Here is a 21,949-nt window from a genome sequence, read left to right on the forward strand (position 1 = left end):
ATTTGGAGTTTATGAAAAGGACTTTACAAGAGCTACAAGAAAAGGAGCTGATTTTCTCGGAGTTGCATCAAGTTTACATCATTCTTTCTTCTTTGGATGAAACTTACTGGAAGTTTTAAACAGAGATGAACTTACATTGACTGGCATAACTGGAAGACTGTTAGAAGAGTCAAGAAGAAGGCAAGATAGAATTCGACTGAGAGGAAGACAAACCACAGGAAGAAAAACTGTCTTCAACTGCCTATATTGTTAGGAAATGTTTTTCTTGTGGGGCTAAAGGTCATATAGCCAGATACTGTAAAAAGGGTAAGAAACAGAATGCTATTAATATACAGAGAGCTTATAAAGATGTTAGTTTAGCCATATCAAGTACAACTACAACTGTAAACCATGATATATGGGTAGTTGACAGTGGAGCATCGCAGTGTATAACTAAAAGTAAAGAGAGGTTTGTTAACATGAAAAAGTAAACAGCAGGTATCATTAGCTAATGGATGGAAATTGAGAGCATCTGGAGAAGGTACTGCATATTGTTCGTGTATTAATGAACATTTACCGATGTTATATGTACCTAGAATGATATTTAACTTGCTATCTGTAAGAGCACTGGTAAAAGCAGGATTTGTTGTAACCTTTCAGGGAGATAAATGTTTAATTGAAAAACAGGGTAAAAGCGTTACTGCAAGATTGGATAATGGTTTGTTTATTATACATGATAATCCATTAATTAATGCTAACTCAGTTTATGAGAATAAAAAGCCTCATGATGAATGCATTCATCTGCTCCATAGACGTATGGGACATATAAATTTCAAAATGCTAAAGAAAACTGTTATCTAATGGTATAAAATTAAAACCTTGTACAAAGTATTTAAATTGCAATGTTTGCAATCAAGAAAAAAGCAGGGTAACTCCTGCAAATAGGGTAAATGGATTAAAAACCAATGAACCATTAGAGGTTGTTTTTGCTGATATTATTGGACCTAAGAAACCTAGTTTAGGTGGAGCCTGTTACATATTAAGTATAATTGATCATTTTTCCAGATATGGTTTCTGTTATTTAATGAGAACAAAGAAAGAAACATACCAGCATTTTGTAAACTGGCTAAAATTTGCTAAAAGGAAAAAAGAAACAGAAAGTTATTAGCTTAGTAACAGATAATGGTACTGAATTTACCAATAGAAAAGTTGAAGCCATGTTACAGAAAGCTGGCATTGAACATAAGCGTTCTACTCCTTATAGACCACAACATAACTCATACATTGAATGTAGAGGACAAACATTACAGGCTATGGCTAGGACTATGATTTCGAATTCTGGTTTATCAGAGAAACTTTGGGGTGAAGCAATAATGTGTGCTAACCATGTTCTGAATAATGTAGTGAATTCAACGACTGGTGAATTACCATTTACTCGTTGGAATGGAAAAAAGCCAGATCTCAGTTATTTACATACATTTGGAACCCCAGCATGGGTTCATATTCCCACACAAGTAAGGCAAAAAGGACAACATAGAGCGAGACAATTATATTTTGTAGGTTATGAAGCTAATCATAGATCATTTAGATTTTGGGAGCCAGGTAGTATTAATGTATATTGCAGTGCAAGCGCTAAATTTCTGGAGCATGTTGGCTGGAGAAAGCTTGAACAGGAATATAATAAGGTACAGGATAGTGTTGTTGTTCAGCCTCCATTGTTTACCGATAATCCTAATGATAATAATATTGATGATAAGATAGTGGAGGAATCCTAAATGGAGGAATCATAAATAGAAGAACCCTATATGACTGTAGAAGATGAGGATTTGATAGGGGAGGTAAAGGAAGAGGACATGCCAAAAACATGTACTGAGTTGCCTAGGAGGTCAACTAGGGAGACATGTCCACCTGACAGATTTCAAGCAAGCATTGTATGTCAGGTTAATACAGAACCTTCTAACTTCAATGAAATAAAACTGTATCCTACAAAAGATCAGGTAGCTTGGCAGGAAGCTATGAATAGGGAGTTAAAATTGTTAAAGGATTTAGAGGTGTATGAGGATGTAAAGTTACCACCAGGTGAGTGTGCAATAGGTTGCAAATGGGTGTATAAGATAAAGACTAGTGTGGATGGGACTATTACCCATAAAGCAAGATTAGTTGCTCAAGGATTTGCTCAGCCAGTTAAAGACTATGATGAACTGTTTGCACCTAGTCTGAGAGCAAATACATTGAGAGCAGCATTAGTTTGGGCAGCTAAGAATAAATGTAAAATAAGCCATGTAGATGTTGAAACTGCATATCTACATGCACCTTTACAACATACCATCTATATGAAAAAGCCATTAGGTTTAAAGGATGATGGAAAAACTGATTATTGGAAAATAAAGAAAAGTCTTTATGGTCTAAAGCAATCGGGTTATGAATGGAATAAATGTATTGTAAAGGAATTAGTTTCAATAGGTTTTGAAGCTGGTATTGCAGATCCTTGTTTGTTCCGAAGAGAAAAAGACGGTTTAATTTCTCTATTACTGTTATTTACAGATGACATAGCAATTATAATTAAAACTGAACAAGAAGCAAATGATATTGTTTATAGATTACAGAAAAAGTTCAGGATTAGAAATTTAGGGGAGATTAAGCATTATTTGGGTCTTGATATAGTGAAAACGAATAAAGGTTTTAAAATTTCACAAGCCAACATTATATCTTTGTGGTTAAACTGGGAGAAGATAAAAAACCAATGTTATTTGAAAATTCCAGTTTGGTTATCGACGATAGAAGCGTTTTCTTATCCTATAATTTATAAAAAGGAACAAACAGTTAGATATGGGGAATTACTAGATGAAAAGGGTGAACTTAAATCGATACAAAATTTAGAGGAACAAGGTATACAGATGAATTGGTTCTCATATGTGCAAATACACTCAAGGTATGATGAGGATTCCAAAACAGAGGGATTTTATGATAAACAGACTGATTTAGATAAGATTTTGATGGGTACTGATGAAAAGGTGATTAAAAAATTATATGGTTACTTATTGGAAATTAAGCTAGAGGAAGAACAAGCTAAAGAAACTATGATTGCTTGGGGGAGGAATTTTGGATATGGGATTGACTTAGAGAAATGGCAGAAATTATGGTTGCAAAGTTATAAAATGACAATGTCTACAGCCTATAAAGAAAACTTGTATAAGATGTTTTACAGGTGGCATTTTCCCGACAAGGATAGCAAGAATGTTCAAGAACAAATCGGAAAAATGTTGGAAATGTCATCAGAAACCTGGTTCATACTACCGTATGTGGTGGACTTGTGAGGATGCTAGAAAATATTGGACTAAAATCCGCATGTGGTTGGAAAAAATGACAAAGAAGCATATAGACTTGAAACCGGAGCTTTTCTTATTGGGAATCTTACCAGATGTTTATAGTAAAGATTTGAAATATTTGATTGTAAATGTATTAACTGCGGCTAGGATTGTATTTGCAAAAAATTGGAAAAATGAGAAAATTCCATTGCAGGAAGAAGTTATCAAGAAAATATTGGAATGTGCTGAGATGAGTAGATTGACATTTGAAATTAGAGAGCAAGAAGATAAACAATTTTATATAATTTGGGACCTTTTCTATCAATGGCTGGATGATGAAATACAAAAATAGAATATTTAGAATGTTAGACAATAAGGAATATTATTGATTTCACTTTTCTTTTTCTTCTGGTATTTGACATTATATTTATAAAATGTTTTTTTCTTTTTTTTTCTTTTTAGGATAGAATTGGTATGATTATATGATTTTTTATAGAATAAATTACTTTAATCATAGTTATCTCATAAGGCATGATTGAATAAAAGTATAGTCAAATCTTTTTTTTATATAATGATATGAGGATATATAAGTTTGGATTGATAATAAGAGTTATTATGTAAGGTAATTGTAATTATGACTACGAAATGAATGCACAAAACTGATGAACCAACCGACACACTGTTTGTACATAAGTACGGATGAGAGCTGATGTTTTTATGTTTTGTCTGTTTGTTTGTTTGTTAAAAAAACAATAAAATTGTTTTCAAAAAAAAAAAAATTCACAAGCCAAGAAGATTAGCCAATTATTAAAATGCTATAACATGGAGCATTGTAAATCTTCTAAGACACCAATGAGTAAGGAATTTACACATAGTGATATCAAAAGTCCCATGTTTGATAACAACAAATAAAAAACTATAGACCTATATCCCTGCTAAACGCAGATTTAAGACTTAAAAGATGTCTGAATAACTTTATACACACTGATCAAAATGGATTTCTGCCTAAGAGGCAAATTAAAGATAATATGAGAATAATCTTGAATACACTGGAATATTATGAAATATACCCAGACAAGCAAATGGCCTCGGCATTTTTAGATGCGCAAAAAGCCTTTGATAATGTAAATTGGCAGTTTATGATATTACAAATGGAACAAATGGGCTTTGGAGAAAGATTTATTAAAGCAATTGAGGCAATATACCATAAGCAATCTGCTAAAGTAATGATAAATGGAGATTTAACAGATAATATTAACATTAAAAAAGGAACTAGACAAGGATGTCCTCTGTCGCCACTGTTGTGTGTACTGACTTTGGAGGTGTTGAACAGAAACATTAGAGACAATAGTGAAATAAAGGGAATGAAGATAAAAAAGGAAGAATATAAATCACAAGTGTTTGCAGATGATTTGGTTTTCATACTGGAGGAACCACTGGAAACAGCGCCTAAATTGATAGAAAAAATTGAAGAATATGGGCAGGTGGCAGGATTGAAAATAAATAAAGACAAAACTAAGTTTTTATTTAAGAACATGATGGGAAAACAGAGGAAAGAATTAACAGAGAGACTAAATATTCAGATCACAAATAAAGTTAAATACTTAGGAATACATTTAACAGCAAGATGTGGAACACTAAAAGAAGACAATTATTATAAACTAAAACAACAGATTGCAAAAGACTTGAAAAAATGGGCAAATTTACAACTATCTCTAATAGGGAGAATATCTACAATAAAAATGAATATATTACCAAGGATATTATATTTGTTTCAGACAATTCCAATTAAGCTGGGGAAAGAATATTTTGAGGATTTAAATAAAACAATGTTGAAATATATATGGCAGGGAAAGAAGGCAAGGATTAAATTAAAATTGTTACAGGATGCTAGAATAAGAGGAGGCTTTGGACTACCCAATTGGGAATTATATTATCAGGTGGCAACATTATTGTGGGTGAAAGAATGGATTGTTTTGAGGAATACTAGATTGTTAACGTTGGAAGGTCATGATTTGCCACTGGGATGGCATGCATTTTTATGGTATAAGAAAAGTAAAACACAAGGGTATTTTAGGAGGCACTACATTCAAGATGGATTATTGACAGTATGGGAGAAAATAAGGAAACAACGTTATTTGATAATACCAGTCTGGTTGTTAACTATAGAGGTATTCGCATATCCAATTGTTTTTAAAATGGAGCACATAGTTAGATATAGCGATATATTAAATGAAGAGGGTGAACTCAAAACAAAGCAAGAACTAGAAGGGCTAGATCCTCCTCTGATTGCTCAGCTGGCCTCTGCCCTTCCCCAGTGTTGTAGAGCGGCGGAAGGAAGAGGCAAGAGCCAGAGTGAACAACGAACAGGCTTTATTACAGGGAATAAAGGGTTGCCGCGTCTGCCTTCTAACTAGCAGGTTAGCTGGCGGCAACGGGCTGGCTCTGCTCGACAGCCGGCTTTTATAGCCGGCTGTCAAACGGAGCCAGCCAATGGGAGCGGCTGGTGCTCCCGCTCAAACAGCGGACCTGGTTGGGGACTCCAACCAGTTCCAAAGACATAACACTCCTTTCCCCAGCTGGGCACATGCGTAGTCCTTTAGGTAAGTCGGTTGTCTGCGCTGGCGACAAGAACGTCGCAACCGGGTAAACTGCTGGCTGGCGTCAAGTCCTTGCCCCGGGAATTGCCTCGGAGGTTGTTGGGGAATGGGCTAGGTCAGGTGTGGTGTTCTGCGAGTTCGGTAAGTCCCCTGTTCGGGCTGACCTTGGCGAGTCGTTAGTCCGGCTGGCAAACAGGTTCGCTTGGCTGTTGGTTCGGTGTCTCTAGTTGGAAACTCGGGTCCTCCAGCAAACTCTCCTGGTCGACGGGGTGGACCGGGTCCTGCAGGGAGCTTCCATCTGAGCAGACTGGTACCGGCAGGGAGTCCTTGGTGCTGGAAGGTTGGGCTGGGTCGGCATCAGTCGCACTTCTCCATCGCCTTCTGAGTTGGTCCACGTGTCTCCGCCACAAGCGTCCATCCTCCAGGAGGACCCTGTAGGATCTAGGACCTGTGACTGACACAACTTGACCTGGTACCCACAAAGGATCCCCTGCATAATTCCTGGCGTACACCAGGTCATGCAGGACAAAGTCCCTGACCAGACTGTCAGACCCTAAAGGGGCGTCTGGGCAGTAGTGAGGATGCAACCTGTCCAGGGTGGTCCTAAGGCGTCTCCCCATCAAGAGTTCGGCAGGGATTTATTTGTAAGCGGTGCATGGCGTCGTATGTTGGCTCAGAAGGTAACGTGACAGTTTAGTGTGCCAGTTTTCCTGGCCAAATCTGGCGAAGTGCCTCCTTGGCTGACCTGACTGCCCTCTCAGCCATCCCGTTGCTAGCGGGGTGAAAGGGGGCTGTAAGTATGTGTCTGATGCCCAAGTTAGCAACGTACATACTGAACTCACATGATGTGAACTGCAGGCCATTGTCAGACACCAGCGTGTCAGGGAGTCCGTGGGTAGCGAATAAGCGGGTCAGAGCCTTAACTATTGCTTGAGTGGTAGTCGAGGGTAGCAGGGCCAAGTCTATCCATTTGGAGTAGGAGTCCACTACAGCCAGCCAGGTCGATGTGCAGGCGAGACCAAGGGGCACTAGCACTCTCCCACTTGGTGGGCGTGGCAGCTGGTGGGGCAGCCCTGGTTTCTTGGCAAGGTTGGCATGAGCTTACCCAGCTGGCGATTTGGGCATCCATGCCGGGCCACCAAAGCGTAGCTGCGGGCCAGAGCCTTCATCCTTACGATGCCGGGTGGCCTCGTGGAAGCACCTTCAGGATGGGTACACGAAGAGTGGCTGGAATGACTACCCTTGTACCCCACAACAGACATCCTTGTAGCTTCGATAGTTCCTGCTTACGGGTTTTAAAAGGAGCAAAGTCAACGGTACATTGAGTTTCCGGCCACCCCCTTCCCACCCAGTCCAGTACCTGGGCAATTATCTTGTATTTTTGAGTGCGCAGCAATGTCCTCGGCTGTAACCGGTAATTTAAGTTCATTAACTTCAAAAATGGCGTGAACCGGTGCTGGGTCTTCGACTGGGACTGGTAGGGGGCAGCGACTAAGGGCATCGGCGTGACTCAAGTTTTTGCCAGGTCGATGCACCAACTTGAATGAGTAAGCGTCCAGGAACAAAGTCCATCTGGTCATTCTAGGTGATAGTACCTGCGGGGTTTGCTTATCCCCTGATAAGAGTCCCAGGAGAGGTTTATGGTCAGTTACAAGTTCAAAATGGTGCCCAAACAAAAATTAAGTGAAACTTTTAACTGCAGCCACCGCAGCCAGGGCCTCTTTATCTATTTGACTGTAGTTCCTTTCTGCCGTAGAAGGTCCTAGAGAAGAAGGCAATTGGTGCCTCGGAACCATTGGGAAGTCTGTGGCTTAGGACAGCCCCAATCCCAAAAGGGGATGCATCAGCCGCTAGGACCAGGGAAGTCGTTGATCAAATTGAATTAAAACTGCATCCGATGTGAGTAAGGATTTGACTGACTTGAAAGCATGGGCTTCTTTGGGTCCCCAATGCCAGGGGGATTCTTTGTCTAACAGCCTGTGTAAGGGTTCAGCGATAGATGCTTTGTGCGGGAGAAATGAAGCGTAAAAGTTTAGTAGCCCCAGAAAAGCTTGGAGCTCCGTCTTGTTAGTTGGTGTGGGCGCCTCATGGATGGCCTTTACCTTGGATTCGATTGGGTGGATGCCAGGCGTCTATCCTATAACCCAGAAAGTCCACTTGCCTAGTGGCGATGGCGCCTTCTCCCTTTTAAGTTTGAGGCCATGCTGCCTAAACTTCTCTAGAACCGCTCTGACCCTCTGTATGAGCTGAGGTCTGTCAATTGCTGAGACTAAGATGTCATCGAAATAAGGGACAACCCTGGGAGACCTTGGAGAATCCTTTCCATGAGTGATTGGAATATACCGGGGCTACACTTACACCGAATTGGAGCGTTTACACTTGAATGCCCCTCTATGTGTGACTATGGTTTGTAATTCAGCTGTCTGATCATCAACAGGGAACTGTTGGTATGCCTGGGACATATCTAACTTGGCGAAAATGGTGCCGGGTTCGAAGGTGTGTAACAGGTGCTGAATAACAGGGACAGGGTATGCGCTGACCTGCAGGTAACGGTTGAGGGTGGTTTTATAGTCTGCGCAGATTCTTAAACTGCCATCTTTCTTGAGTGGGGTGACTATGGGGGTCTCCCATTTGGCAAAATCAGTTGGTTCTAACACCCCTTGCTTTAGTAACTTATCCAATTCTGCGTCTAACTTGGGACGGATGGCGAAAGGCACCCTGCGCGGCTTAAGGCGCAGAGGAATTGCCTGGGGTCCACAGAGAAGGAGATGGGGGTGCCAGAATAGCAACCCAGCTCGCTGCTAAACACATCAGAGTAATCTGAAAATAGTGCATCTACGTCAGAAGTTGAGACAGCATGGATCCCAGTTACACTAAGGCCGAGGGAGGGAACCAATCTAGCCCCAACAGACTGGGGAGGGCACCATTAACAACCACTAAAGGCAAATGGCCTTTAAAGGCTTGGAATTGAACTAAAAACTTGCCTTTCCCGAGGACAGGGATGTTCTTGCCCTGGTAGTCCCGCAGTGTCAGGTGGCATCTCTGTAGCTGCTTCTTCGACAGTCTGGGCTGGATCTTCTTTAGGGTTTCCCAGGAGATGATTGAAAGTGGAGATCCCGTGTCTACCTCCATCCTGCAGGGTTTACCTTCTAGGGAAACAGAAATTTTGATTTTATTAGGAGTCTGGGAAGTATGGTTAGCGTGGTAGCAGGTATAGCAGTCCTCCACTTGCCTTTGGGAATTAGAAGGCGGTGGAGGTCTTTGAGGCAAAAATACGCCCTGCTTGGCAGACTCTAGCGAGGTGACCCTTCTTTTGGCAGTTCAGACAGATGGCATTCTTAAACCTGCAGGATGCCCTAGAGTGGGAGCCTCCAGAGTTAGGCAAATGGGAGGTTGTTTGGGGGCGAAGTTGTTTCTCTGCCCGCTCCTACCTGTGAAGACTTCTGTTGCTTTAAGCGGTTAATGTCTGATGAGTCTGTGGGGTCTTCTTCATTGAGCACTTCCTCTGAATGGATGGTGGAATTGCTGGGCTTTAACGAGTACCTTGAATTTCAGCTGCTGATTGGGCAGAGAGCTCAGCAGCTTGGGCTTCCTCCATGGCTAAAGCTAGGTTCAAGTCCTTTTTGCTAACAAACGTCTTTGGAGCCTCAGGTCTCTAACCCCACAGACGATCTGGTCCAATAACATGTCTTCTAAGTAGTCTTTGAACCCACACTGCAAGGCAGCTGTCCTCAGAGCTGCCATATACTCGTTGATTGACTCTCCCTCTGCCTGTTTTCTAATTCTGAAGGCGTATCTCCTGGCTATCTGAGATGGTTTTGGCGAGTAGTGGTTGGAGAGGATTTCTTGGAGTTCATCCCACGGTACGCTTCTGATAGTGCGAGGGGCGACTAGTGCTGTAGCGGTGTCAAAAACTGCAGCTCCACAATAGCTGAGGAAGTAGGATTTCTTCCTGTGTTCAGCAGCGTCTGCTAAACCGATGGCATCGAGGAAATAGCTGAAACGATTTTTGTATGAGTCCCACCTTTCCTCGGTTGGTTTGAATGGTGGGAATGCTGGATTAGCATTCATTTTGAAGATGCAGGGTTCGTCCTCTTCAGTCGTATTTCGAAATTCGCGCTCTTAGAAGAACGCTGACGGTTTGCGCTGACAGGCGGTGACTGTCTCTCTAGGCTACGGAGGCTTTTTGAATTTCACGCTCTTTGTGAGCGCCGGCGGCTGCAGCTACAGCGCCCGTGGCTTCGCTTTCAGTGACTACAGCTCAAAAAGCTACGGAGGCTTTTTAAATTTCGCGCTCTTTGTGAGTGTCGGCGGCTGCGGCTTCAGCGCCAGTGGCTTCGCTCTTCAGTGATCACAGCTCTTTTTGAAAAACACGTCTGGCTAGCCTTCGACCATATCCCACCTTCGTCGCCAGTGTTGTAGAGCGGCGGAAGGAAGAGGCAAGAGCCAGAGTGAACAACGAACAGGCTTTATTACAGGGAATAAAGGGTTGCCGCGTCTGCCTTCTAACTAGCAGGTTAGCTGGCGGCAACGGGCTGGCTCTGCTCGACAGCCGGCTTTTATAGCCGGCTGTCAAACGGAGCCAGCCAATGGGAGCGGCTGGTGCTCCCGCTCAAACAGCGGACCTGGTTGGGGACTCCAACCAGTTCCAAAGACATAACACCCAGCCTCCTCCACCACCTCTGGAGCCACACTCCCATTCCCTGTTGGCTGTTCCTCCTCTTCCTCAGAGTCAGTCTCCACCAGAGGCATGACAACATTTTTCACACTTATGACCGTTGCAGCATCCCCACTGTCATGAGAGGCCAGGCGAGGAGAAGCGCCCCTTGACATGAGTGATGTTGAGTTGGCCATGCCACCCAGTCACATGACCACCAGGCCACACCCACCAACTAACCCACGCCTACAGAACCAGTTGTTAAAAAAAATTGAATCCCACTCCTGGTATGGATCATGTGTTTTGGGAATAATTAAGCCAAGCTTTTTCCTCTTCCCCATTAGACACAAAAACAACTGTTGGGACTAGCTGTGTATGATGATCTAGCTCAGTGGTCACCAATCAGTGGGCCATGGCCCATTGGTGGGCTGTGAGAAAATTTTGGTGGGCTGCAGAGAAATGTCAACCCCAGAGCACCCCCCCAAAGCAATTAATCCAGGCTGTGCAGAAACACAAGGCTGTACCGCCCACTCACTCCTTACCCTGCAAACTTGCCTGCTAAGTTGCTATTTTTTTCTTTTTCTGACCATCACCTGTTCTGCTGTGCCGGGAGATTTAGATTAGCTAGAAAGCAAGAAATGGTTGGATTTCTTGCTTTCTAGCTAGTCTTTAGATCAGTCCCTTAGGACTGAAGGTTCTATTATTCAATGCAGACTCATGGCAAGCAAATTTTATGTGACAGACTCAGGTAGCTGATGGCAGATAGATAGATCAACGAATGATTCTGTGAGTAACTCAATCTGTCTGACTGCTTTGCCTGATTTTGGGTAAAACTTGTTTTTTTAATAAAAAATTCAATATTTTTATAAATATAAATATAATATTTATATAAATATATTTACATACAAGCCATGCCCAGGCAATCACATGACCACCAAGCCACACCCACAAATTTGGCCACGCCCACAGAACTGGTTAGTGGTCTCTGGGATTTAAAATTATCAGTTTGGTGGTCCCCGAGGTCCAAAAGGTTGGTGACCCCTGCCCTGGCCAATGGGGCCTGCCGCATGCCTCCTCTGGGTTTGGCGCTAACCATTGGTTATAACCTATAACCATTATAAAATGAGTAAACATCTAGATCATTTTCGGTCCCCAGTTGGAAGTGTTTGTGTGTACAATCTACGTATTCTACGAACTTGTATGATGCTGAGTTAGCGTAGGGCGTAGATAGTTAGGACTCGTACACTCCGCTTTCATTGCTTCATTAGCAACCCACCCCCTTGATTCCTATGATGTTCATAAAAGACTACATTTCCCAGCCAACGCTACTGCGTTATATTATTGTAGCTTGATGCAGCAAAGTCGAAGGGGGAGGAAGTGAGACAGTTTCCGGTTAAAATAAGGCTCTGTGGTTCCGGCCGGCGTTTCTCTTAAGATGGCGGCTGCGGCGGGTTTGGAGTTTCAGCGCGCCCAATCTTTGCTAAGCACTGATCGCGAGGCCTCAATCGGCATTTTGCACTCCATAGGTGAGTTGGGGCCGCCGAAACGTGGAAAACTGGCAGATGACCTGGCTGCCAATAGTGCAACGAAATTGATGATGGGCCTGGACAGGTTGAGTTGGATCCACTGCTGACTCACTGAGCAATTTCGAAGGAAAACGGGAGCTGCTAAGAAAGGAATTTGGAAATGGGAAGGCTCAGTGGGTTATTCAGCATCGCTTCATGGAAATAGAGAAAGCAAGTCGGGATTGGAAGACAAATGCTGGGATTGAGGGGAGGGTTGAGGCTAACAGGTGGCCTCAAAGCACCAAGCGGGCTGTCTGATCTGTCATATTGGCTTTTATTCAGAAGGGGTGGTCTGATGATTAGAAGCTAAGCGGGCAGATTTGTCCGCTAGGAATGGATTCTGCTGCCGCTTTTCACCTACTTTCTAGCCTTTGCCCTGACCTAGTTAGGTTAGTCTGACTTCCTAAGCGGACTGTTAGGCCTGCTTCACTCTTGAATCTCCACTCAAAAACAACTTTCTCTGACACTAACGAGCGGACGATTGTATACAGAGGGCAGAGAAATGTGTATGAGGCTGATGATCAGTTGGAGGGTTCTTGAAATATAGGTTGATCTAATGGGAATGGAGAGTGGATTCTTGGTCACAGTGAATATGTAAGGGAGTACATTGCATTTGCTTTACCAGTTGTTTAATATGTTCATTCAGTATTTTTAGCATTAATTTTGACAGGCAAGTAGCAGTACATGGTAATGCATTTTACATGTCATGAAACATTTTACTTGTTGATTGTAGAAAAGACTATTTACAAGTGTAAATTAGTATATCTGGATGTTTTATTAATTCATTTTTAGTTGGGATTTTCTTGTTAGCTAATAGTATGCTTGATAAGACTGCTCTGCTACAGAGAGTAAAAGGGGAAACATGCTCTGCAATAGAAGTGGACTTTTTAGGGAGACAGAATGTTATGGTCAGGGCATGGCAGTAGGAGTGCTAATGTGAGGAGTAAGTGATGGATCTAAAAAGTGCTAATACAGAAATTGGATATAGAAAAAATGGTAAAGCAGCATGAATAAAGTTGTTGGTGGAGCACACTTTGAATGTTCCTGACATTTCCTTTTCTGTGTGAGGGTATTGCTGGTTAGAGCACATTCATGTTCCAGAAGTCTACTGTACGTCCACATAGGTAAATATGTTATGTAGAAATGTCAGCTGCTATTAAACAAGATGGCTACTATCCTAATGCCCATTAATGGGCTTCATGAGGGCATATGGTTAACTACTAGATTTTAAATAAGCTTTTGTTCCTATTTTAGGACTGTCCTTGTTCCTATCTAAAAGGAATTTGGTTGAATTAATTATGTAATTCTAAAAACATTGCAGAAAGGGTAGGTTTCCAAATTGGGAGGTAAGAGACAATCCCAATTTTCTGTAAAATGAGTAATTAACTACCCTTTTTTCTTCTGTGCACATACTCTTACACATCTTAATATAATTCATACATTTTATATCACATTCCAGTTGATTTTCTGTAGAACACGTTAGTTGGTAACAGCAGCCAGTAAGACAACATCCGCGCTCAGACAAATATGAGTACAGGACACCTGCTGTAGAGGTTTTTTACTTTTTGTGAGATTGCTAGCAGCAAAGAAATGAGTACACCACCAAGGGCAACTTGCTTCCACCTTCACTGTCCACAGAAGGTTCCCTGGTCTTGCAGTGTTAGGTGAATCCTGGTGTTAGTTACTAGAACTTATGAAGACAAGATTGATTCAGGGAATTGGTTCCTATGCATCTGTGCTGTGCTTGACAATGAGTGTTTGCCTTCGGACAAAATGAATTTTATGATATTCTGATTATTCTGAAAATAGGAAACGAAGTATTAATTTTGCTCAGTAACTTTGTTATTGGGAACTGTTGTGTCCTGAGAGCAGCTCCTGTTGGCATTAAGATTATTTTAGGTCACCCACACAGCATTTTATTTTTCCTATAGTTCTATAATTTTAAGTGCAGTCCGTCATAGGTGACAGTTATGCTGTTCTTTCCATTATCAGTTGTCCCAGGATGGAAAGATAAATTAGGATGGAATGAATGATTCTGCCAATTAACCTTTTGTAAGCAATAATAGATTATAGTGGGGATGTGTATTTTTTTATTTCTGGTCAGTATATGATATTTATCCTTAGTATTGCTAAAGATAATTGGATGATCTCACAAGCAAAAAGTTTGTATTTCATTCATGCCTTAAATGTTAGCTGCTGCACTGTGCAGGTACTGTAAGAAACAAGCTTACTGTTTTGGCTTCTCTGAATAACAGTGGTTTTGTACCTGTTCATGAAAATTAGCACTGGTGGCATACCTGTTTTTAGTGTTGGAAAATTTTGTATGCATTGTCTTATTTACAGTAGTAACACATTCGAGAGTGAAGATTAATTTCATAGTTGCAGCCATATTTATGCTGATGTAAGTATTAATACCAAATGGGCTGACATCAAACACTGTATAAATATTCTATTTTATGAGCTGCCTCATGATGCGGATCTTTCTGCTCCTTGTTCAAGACAATGAATAATTTGTCAGGCAGGTCTTTTTGGCTTATAAGAAGCAAGTTAAATTTAAAATGGAAGTTTGAGAGAATTGTAAACAGTCTTTCATTTGAAATATACTCTTATTAAAATGTTTATCTTCACAGTGAAACGTGATGTTCAAGAGAATGATGAAGAAGCAGTCCAAGTCAAAGAACAGAGCATTCTGGAACTTGGGAGTCTTTTGGCCAAGACAGGACAGGCAGAAGGTAAATTCTATTTTTAAGCAATTTAATAGTATTTCTAAAACTGGAATAAATACTCGAGTGGGAGATTTTCTTTTCTACCAGTGATTTGAAATTGATCTTGATCAAATAATCCTGTTTAAACCTCTTCGTTTTCCCACCACAGTTTCTCCATGTTAAATTGTGATTTAACTATGGCTGGCTTCACACATCTCATAAAGCCATAAACTATAAACACTAACTTGGTTCACACTGCATTCTAAGCCCAAACAAACCATTTTGTGACCTAGTCATTAGAGTTAATGGATTAGACTTTATACTTCTCCCTACGTGTTCAGTGGACTATTAATTTTTTTTTTTTTTAGTGAAGCTTACTGTGTAATACGTTTTATAAGCCATTTGTTTCACAGTATTTTGCATGATGATTTTATTCTTGAATATTGATGGTGGTGTTAGTCGCCCAGAGTCACCTGGTAAATGGGTAGCCATATAAATTGAGGAAATAAACATTTCAGAGAACTGGAGGAAATAGTAATGTTGAGAAACAATTAGGCAAAGTGACATATTTCAGTTACACATTTGGGAAAGACCCCTATAATAAACATGTAATGGAAATCAGAATTAGTTTATATGAATATGCCTTTTCTGTCTCAGATAACTGACTGCTGAAATTAAGAACTATGTGATCACTTTTTCTAGAATAAGACCATAACCTTTTATAATGCATTATGATGCAATTTCATATCCTGAGCTATATTGCTACTTGATTATTTTATTGTCAATACAGAGCTTGGAGGACTTCTGAAGTATGTTCGTCCTTTCTTGAACTCCATTAGCAAGGCAAAGGCAGCCCGTCTGGTTCGGTCCCTGCTAGACCTATTCCTAGACATGGAAGCTGCAACAGGACAAGAGGTGAGACAACTGAAATTCAGGCACAGGCATGCTACTTCAAATTCAGAATGTTGGCAGCTGTTTCTGAAAAGTCCTCTTGTAAAACATTCAGAGCCAGCTTATGTCGAAAATGATATGACAGCAGTGAAGATACAAATAGGAGAAAAATAATTGAATGTAGTTTTTCTGTTAGGTTGACCTTTGTCTTGAATGCATTGAATGGGCCAAATTGGAAAAGAGGACGTTCCTACGCCAAGCTCTGGAGGTACGTGTGACATGCCCATTTTAGTTAATATAGTGATGCACTTGGGTTTGGAAACCTGCAATTCTCTATGCCAGTACGCCATACTCAAACCCATACTCAAACATTTGTCATCGCTTTTTCTCTAGGTTATCGATGGCATGTTCTCAAGTATTAGTTTGGAGCATGATAAACTTCCAGACTGATATTGTGATCCGGGGTGTTACACAAAAATAACCAAGTCACAAAAATAGAAGAAAGTCCCTTTAATGCCTCCAACTTGGCTCCAATGTTCAATTATCTTCAGGTGGATATCAAACTCTTAAAAAAAAACAGTTTATGGAGGGAGTAAATGCAGTCTGCACCCAAAGTAAAGTTAATTCAAAATAAAAAACCCAACACAAACCACATTGAAGGAATTACTACTGCAGGCAAGGATGATTAATTGTAGACTTCTACCAGATAACACAGCAACCACAGTTGGGAGGAAGCCAAAACACAGATAAGCTCCGACAAGAATGCACGCTTTGCTTCTTGCAACTTTGCCATGCGCAGTTTGTCCTTTTAAACCTCCCAGCTGCAGCTCATGAAGGGGATCAGGCCCCCTTCCTCCTCGTAGACCACGCCACTCACATTTCTCCCTTATCCGCTCCTCCCTGTGTGCCCTAGGAAGAAGAGGGGATGGGCCTGGGTCTTCCTCCAAATGCCCATCTGGCCTGTGCCCTTCCCCAGTTTCCTCCACAACCACCGGAGCCACACTCCCACTCCCTGTCACCTGTTCCATCTCTCCCTCAGAATTAGACTCCAACAGGGGCATGACAGATATTCTTAAGTTATTACTGGCAATGTTTCCTCCAGTTTATAATGCAAATATCTTTTGCTTCTTAAAGAGTGTCCTGTTATGGTTGAAGTAAGACCTTATCTACATGAATGCATTAATGAAATGATAATTCTACTAGCATGTTAATGCATGTTGTTCAATGTGTGCCTTTAGTCCATGTTTCTGTTCTACCATTGCCAATCCTTGAACAGGATTTATTTCTAAATTACAGGTAGTCCTTGACTTACAACAGTTCATTTAGTGACCATTCGAAGTTACAACCACACTGAAAAGAGTGACTTATGACCATTTTTCACATAACCATTGCAGCATTCCCGTGATCACGTGATCAAAATTCAGAGGCCTGGCAACTGACTCATATTTATGATGGTTGCTGTCTCCTAGGGTCATGTCCCCTTTTGCGATCTTCTGACAAGCAAAGTCAATGGGGAAACTAGATTCACTTAACAACCATGTTACTAACATAACGGCAGTGATTCGCTTAACTGTGGCAAAAAAGGTCATAAAAGCTTTCATTGTTGGGGGTGATTTTAACCACTCTAACTTGAGAACAGTACTCCCTAAATTTTATCAGAATATCTCTTGCTATACAAAGGGGGATAAAACACTGGATCATGTCTACACTAATGTTGAAGATGCATACAGAGTCTTCTCTCTCCCCCACCTGGGACAGTCCGAACTCCCATTGTTTTTTACTCCCTAAATACACATCACTCATTAAACATGTGAAACCCTCTGTGATTATGCAAGAAACACACAACAATAGTAATGGGAGATTTCAATTATCCTGATATCAATTGGAAAACTAATTCTGCACCAAGTGAGAAATCAAATAAGTTCCTAACCAACCTAGCTGACAACTTTGTTGTCCAAAAGGTAGAGGGTGAAACTAGAGGGACAGCCATACTGGACTTAATTCTTACAAACAGAGAAGAAGTGATAGAGGGAGTTGAAACTGCAGGAACCTTGGGTGAGAGTGACCATATCATACTAGAATTCAACATAACACAAACACAAGCAACAACATGATGACACCAGAGTCCTGGATTTTAAAAGAGCTGATTTCAATAAACTCAGAGAAAACTTGGGAAAGATTCCATGGATGAAAATCCCAAAGAGGGAAAACAACTCAAGAATCTTGGGAAACTCTAAAAAGTATGATCATAGAAGTCCAGACCAGCACAATACCACTGAGAAAGAAAAACAAGAAATCCAAGAAGAAACCAGCATGGCTACACAAAGATCTCTCTGGCAAATTGAAAGAAAAAAAGGACAAGTACAAAAAATGGAAAGAAGGACATACAACGAAGGCAGAATATCAGCAGATAGCCAGAATCTGCAAAGACGAAGTCAGGATAGCAAAGGCTCAGAATGAACAAAGACTTGCAACAAAAGTCAAAGATAATAAAAAAAGTTTCTTCCAACATATAAATAACAAGAAAAAAATCAAGGAAGCAGTTTGTCCACTAAGGAGAGAAGACGGCAAGGAAGTAACAGGCAACAAAGAGAAAGCAGAGCTCCTTAACTCATTTTTTGCATCAGTCTTCATGCAAAAACAAACTATAGCTCAACCCACCAAAAACATAACTGTAAAAGACACACCAGAATGAAAAGATAAAATAAGCAAAAAAATAGTAAGAGAACATCTGTCTGATCTTGATGAAAACAAATCACTGTGACCTGATGGATTACATCCCAGAGTTTTAAAGGAGCTGGCAGAGGTCATCTCAGAACCACTGCACCATATCTTTCAAAAATCCTGGAGCACCAGGGAACTACCAGAGGACTGGAAAAGAGCTGATGTGGTTCCCATCTTCAAAAAAGGAAAAAAACCGGACCCAGGAAAGTATAGACCAATCAGCCTAACATCAATACCCGGGAAGATACTGGAAAAGATAATAAAAAAACAGATCTGACAACATCTAGAAACAAGTAAAGTAATAACTAGCAGTCCGCACGGGTTTGTTAAGAACAGATCATGCCAATCCAATCTTATTTCATTCTTCAATACAGTGACTAAATTAGTAGACCAGCAAAATACTGTGGACATAATATATTTAGATTTCAGCAAGGCATTCAATAAAGTAGACCACAACCTACTTCTTAGTAAGCTAGAAAAAAGTGGAATAGATAGCACCACCACTAGATGGACTTGCAACTGGCTGGCAAACCGTACCCAACGAGTAGTCCTTAATGGGTCTAAGTCTACATGGAGGGAAGTAAGCAGTGGGGTGCCACAAGGTTCCGTCTTTGGCCCAGTACTCTTCAATATCTTCATTAATGACTTTTATGAGGGAATAGAAGGGGAACTTACCAAATTTGCAGATGATACTAAGCTGGCAGGAATAGCTAACACCTAAGAAGATAGGCTCAAGATCCAGATGGATCTTGACAGACTAGAACACTGGGCCATATCTAACAAAATGAAATTTAATGTAGAGAAAAGTAAAGTCCTACACTTAGGCAAGAAAAACTAACGGTACACATATAGACTGGGTGAAACCAGGCTTAATAGCAATAACTGTGAGATGGATCTTGGAGTCTTAGTGGACAACCAGCTAAACATGAGCCAGCAGTGTGCAGCAGCCACCAAAAAAGCTAGTGTAATCCTTAGTTGTATTAACAGAGGGATACAGTCAATATCAAGTTGAGGTACTAATACCACTCTATAAAGCCTTAGTAAGACCACACCTAGAGTACTGCATCCAGTTTTGGTCACCACATTATAAAAAAGATGTTGAGACTCCAGAAAAAGTACGGAGGAGAGCAACCAGGATGATTAGGGAACTGGAGGCTAAAACATACAACGAACGGTTACAGGAACTGGGCTTGGCTAGTCTTGTAAAGAGAAGGACCAGGGGAGACATGATAGCAGTCTTCCAATATTTGAGGGGCTCCCACAGGGAGGAAGGGGTCAAGCTATTTTCTAAAGCTCCTGTAGGCCAGACAAGGAATAATGGATGGAAACTGAACAAGGAGAGATTTAACCTGGAAACAAGGAGAAACTTTCTGACAGTGAGAACAATCCACCAGTGGAACAGCTTGCCCTCGGAAGTTGTGGGAGTGCCATCACTTGAGACTTTCAAGAAGAGATTGGACTGCCATTTGTCAGAAATGGTGTAGGGTCTCCCGCTTGGGTGGGGGCTTGGACTAGATGACCTACAAGGTCCCTTCCAACTCTGATTATCTGTATCTGATTACAATTAAAGTTTGGCCGGAAGAATCGGACAATATACTGCAGGACCGATTTCAGCATACGGACTGGAGTATGTTTGCTTCTCAAACTACCTCTGAGTCTCACATGGACATTGATAAATATACCTCTTCTGTCTTGGATGAAAGACTGCTCAAAAAAATAAAGGGAACACTTAAACAACACAGTGTAACTCCAAGTCAATCACAGTTCTGTGAAATCAAACTGTCCACTTAGTTAGCAACACTGATTGACAATCAATTTCACATGCTGTTGTGCAAATGGAATAGACAACAGGGGGAAAGCATAGGCAGTTAGCAAGACATCCCCAATAAAGGAGTGGTTCTGCAGGTGGTGACCACAGACCACTTCTCAGTTCCTATGCTTTCTGGCTGATGGTTTGGTCACTTTTGAATGCTGGCGGTGCTTTCACTCTAGTGGTAGCATGAGACGGAGTCTACAACCCAGACAAGTGGCTCAGGTAGTGCAGCTCATCCAGGATGGCACATCAATGTGAGCTGTGGCAAGAAGGTTTGCTGTGTCTGTCAGCATAGTGTCCAGAGCATGGAGGCGCTACCAGGAGACAGGCCAGTACATCAGGAGATGTGGAGGAGGCCGTAGGAGGGCAACAACCCAGCATCGGGACCGCTACCTCCACTTTTGTGCAAGGAGGGACAGGAGGAGCACTGCCAGAGCCCTGCAAAATGACCTCCAGCGGGCCACAAATGTGCATGTGGCTGCTCAAACGGTCAGAAACAGACTCCATGAGGGTGGTATGAGGGCCCGATGTCCACAGGTGGGGGTTGTGCTTACAGCCCTGCAGGATGTTTGGCATTTGCCAGAGAACACCAAGACTGGCAAATTCACCACTGGCGCCCTGTGCTCTTCACAGATGAAAACAGGTTCACACTGAGCACATGTGACAGACGTGACAGGGTCTGGAGACGCCGTGGAGAATGTTCCGCTGCCTGCAACATCCTCCAGCATGACCGGTTTGGCAGTGGGTCAGTAATGGTGTGGGGTGGCATTTCTTTAGGGGGCCACACAGCCCTTCATGTGGTCGCCAGAGGTAGCCTGACTGCCATTAGGTACCAAGATGAGATCCTCAGACCCCTTGTGAGACCATGTGCTGGTGCGGTTGGCCCTGGGTTCCTCCTAATGCAGGACAATGCTAGACCTCATGTGGCTGGAGTGTGTCAGCAGTTCCTGCAAGACGAAGGCATTTATGCTATGGACTGGCCCACCCATTCCCCAGACCTGAATCCAGTTGAGCACATCTGGGACATCATGTCTCGCTCCATCCACCAACACCACGTTGCACCACAGACTGTCCAGGAGTTGGGGGATGCTTTAGTATAGGTGTGGGAGGAGATCCCTCAGAAGACCATCCGCCACCTCATCAGGAGCATGCCCAGGCATTGTAGGGAGGTCATACAGGCACATGGAGGCCACACACACTACTGAACCTCATTTTGACTTGTTTTAAGGACATTACATCAAAGTTGGATCAGCCTGTAGTGTTTTTTTCCACTTTAATTTTGAGTGTAACTCCAAATCCAGACCTCCATGGGTTGCTAAATTTGGTTTCCATTGATAATTTTTGTGTGATTTTGTTGTCAGCACATTCAACTATGTAATGAACAAAGTATTTAATAAGAATATTTCATTCATTCAGATCTAGGATGTCTTATTTTTGTGTTCCCTTTATTTTTTTGAGCAGTGTATTAACTTTACAATTAACAGTGTCACAACTGAAAAACAGATTACCATATACCCCAATCAGAAGCCATGGATGAATAGGAAGGTCCGTCTCCTGCTCTGGGCCCGAGATGCTGCCTTTAGATCTGGTGACAGACAGGCCTATAGTGCATCCAGGGCTGATTTGAGAAGGAGCATCAAGAAAGCGATGTGTAGCTACAGGTTAAGTATTGAGGATCACTTCACTAATTCCAATCCCCGATGTATG

The 21,949-nt window shown here is 41.8% G+C and overlaps 1 protein-coding gene across 2 annotated transcripts in view; it reads left to right on the forward strand.

Annotated features, from left to right (window-relative positions):
* The first annotated feature begins 11,972 nt into the window (after nucleotides 1-11,972).
* LOC113451625 (26S proteasome non-ATPase regulatory subunit 11-like) overlaps nucleotides 11,973-21,949 on the forward strand; it is a 43,511-nt gene continuing 33,534 nt past the window's right edge. Inside the window, exons 1-4 of one of the 2 annotated variants that reach the window (XM_026723005.2) lie at nucleotides 11,973-12,070; nucleotides 14,740-14,841; nucleotides 15,605-15,729; nucleotides 15,902-15,973. In XM_026723005.2, coding sequence (XP_026578790.1) covers nucleotides 11,980-12,070; nucleotides 14,740-14,841; nucleotides 15,605-15,729; nucleotides 15,902-15,973 — 390 coding nt within the window. In that variant the 5' untranslated portion in view covers nucleotides 11,973-11,979. The remainder of the gene's footprint in view (nucleotides 12,071-14,739; nucleotides 14,842-15,604; nucleotides 15,730-15,901; nucleotides 15,974-21,949) is intronic. The other variant, XM_087918893.1, reaches the window with a different exon arrangement.

Source organism: Pseudonaja textilis, unplaced genomic scaffold (genome assembly GCF_049901715.1).
Source record: "Pseudonaja textilis isolate UNSWEBS1 unplaced genomic scaffold, rPseTex1.2 PTEXSCF20, whole genome shotgun sequence".
NCBI lineage: Eukaryota > Metazoa > Chordata > Lepidosauria > Squamata > Elapidae > Pseudonaja > Pseudonaja textilis.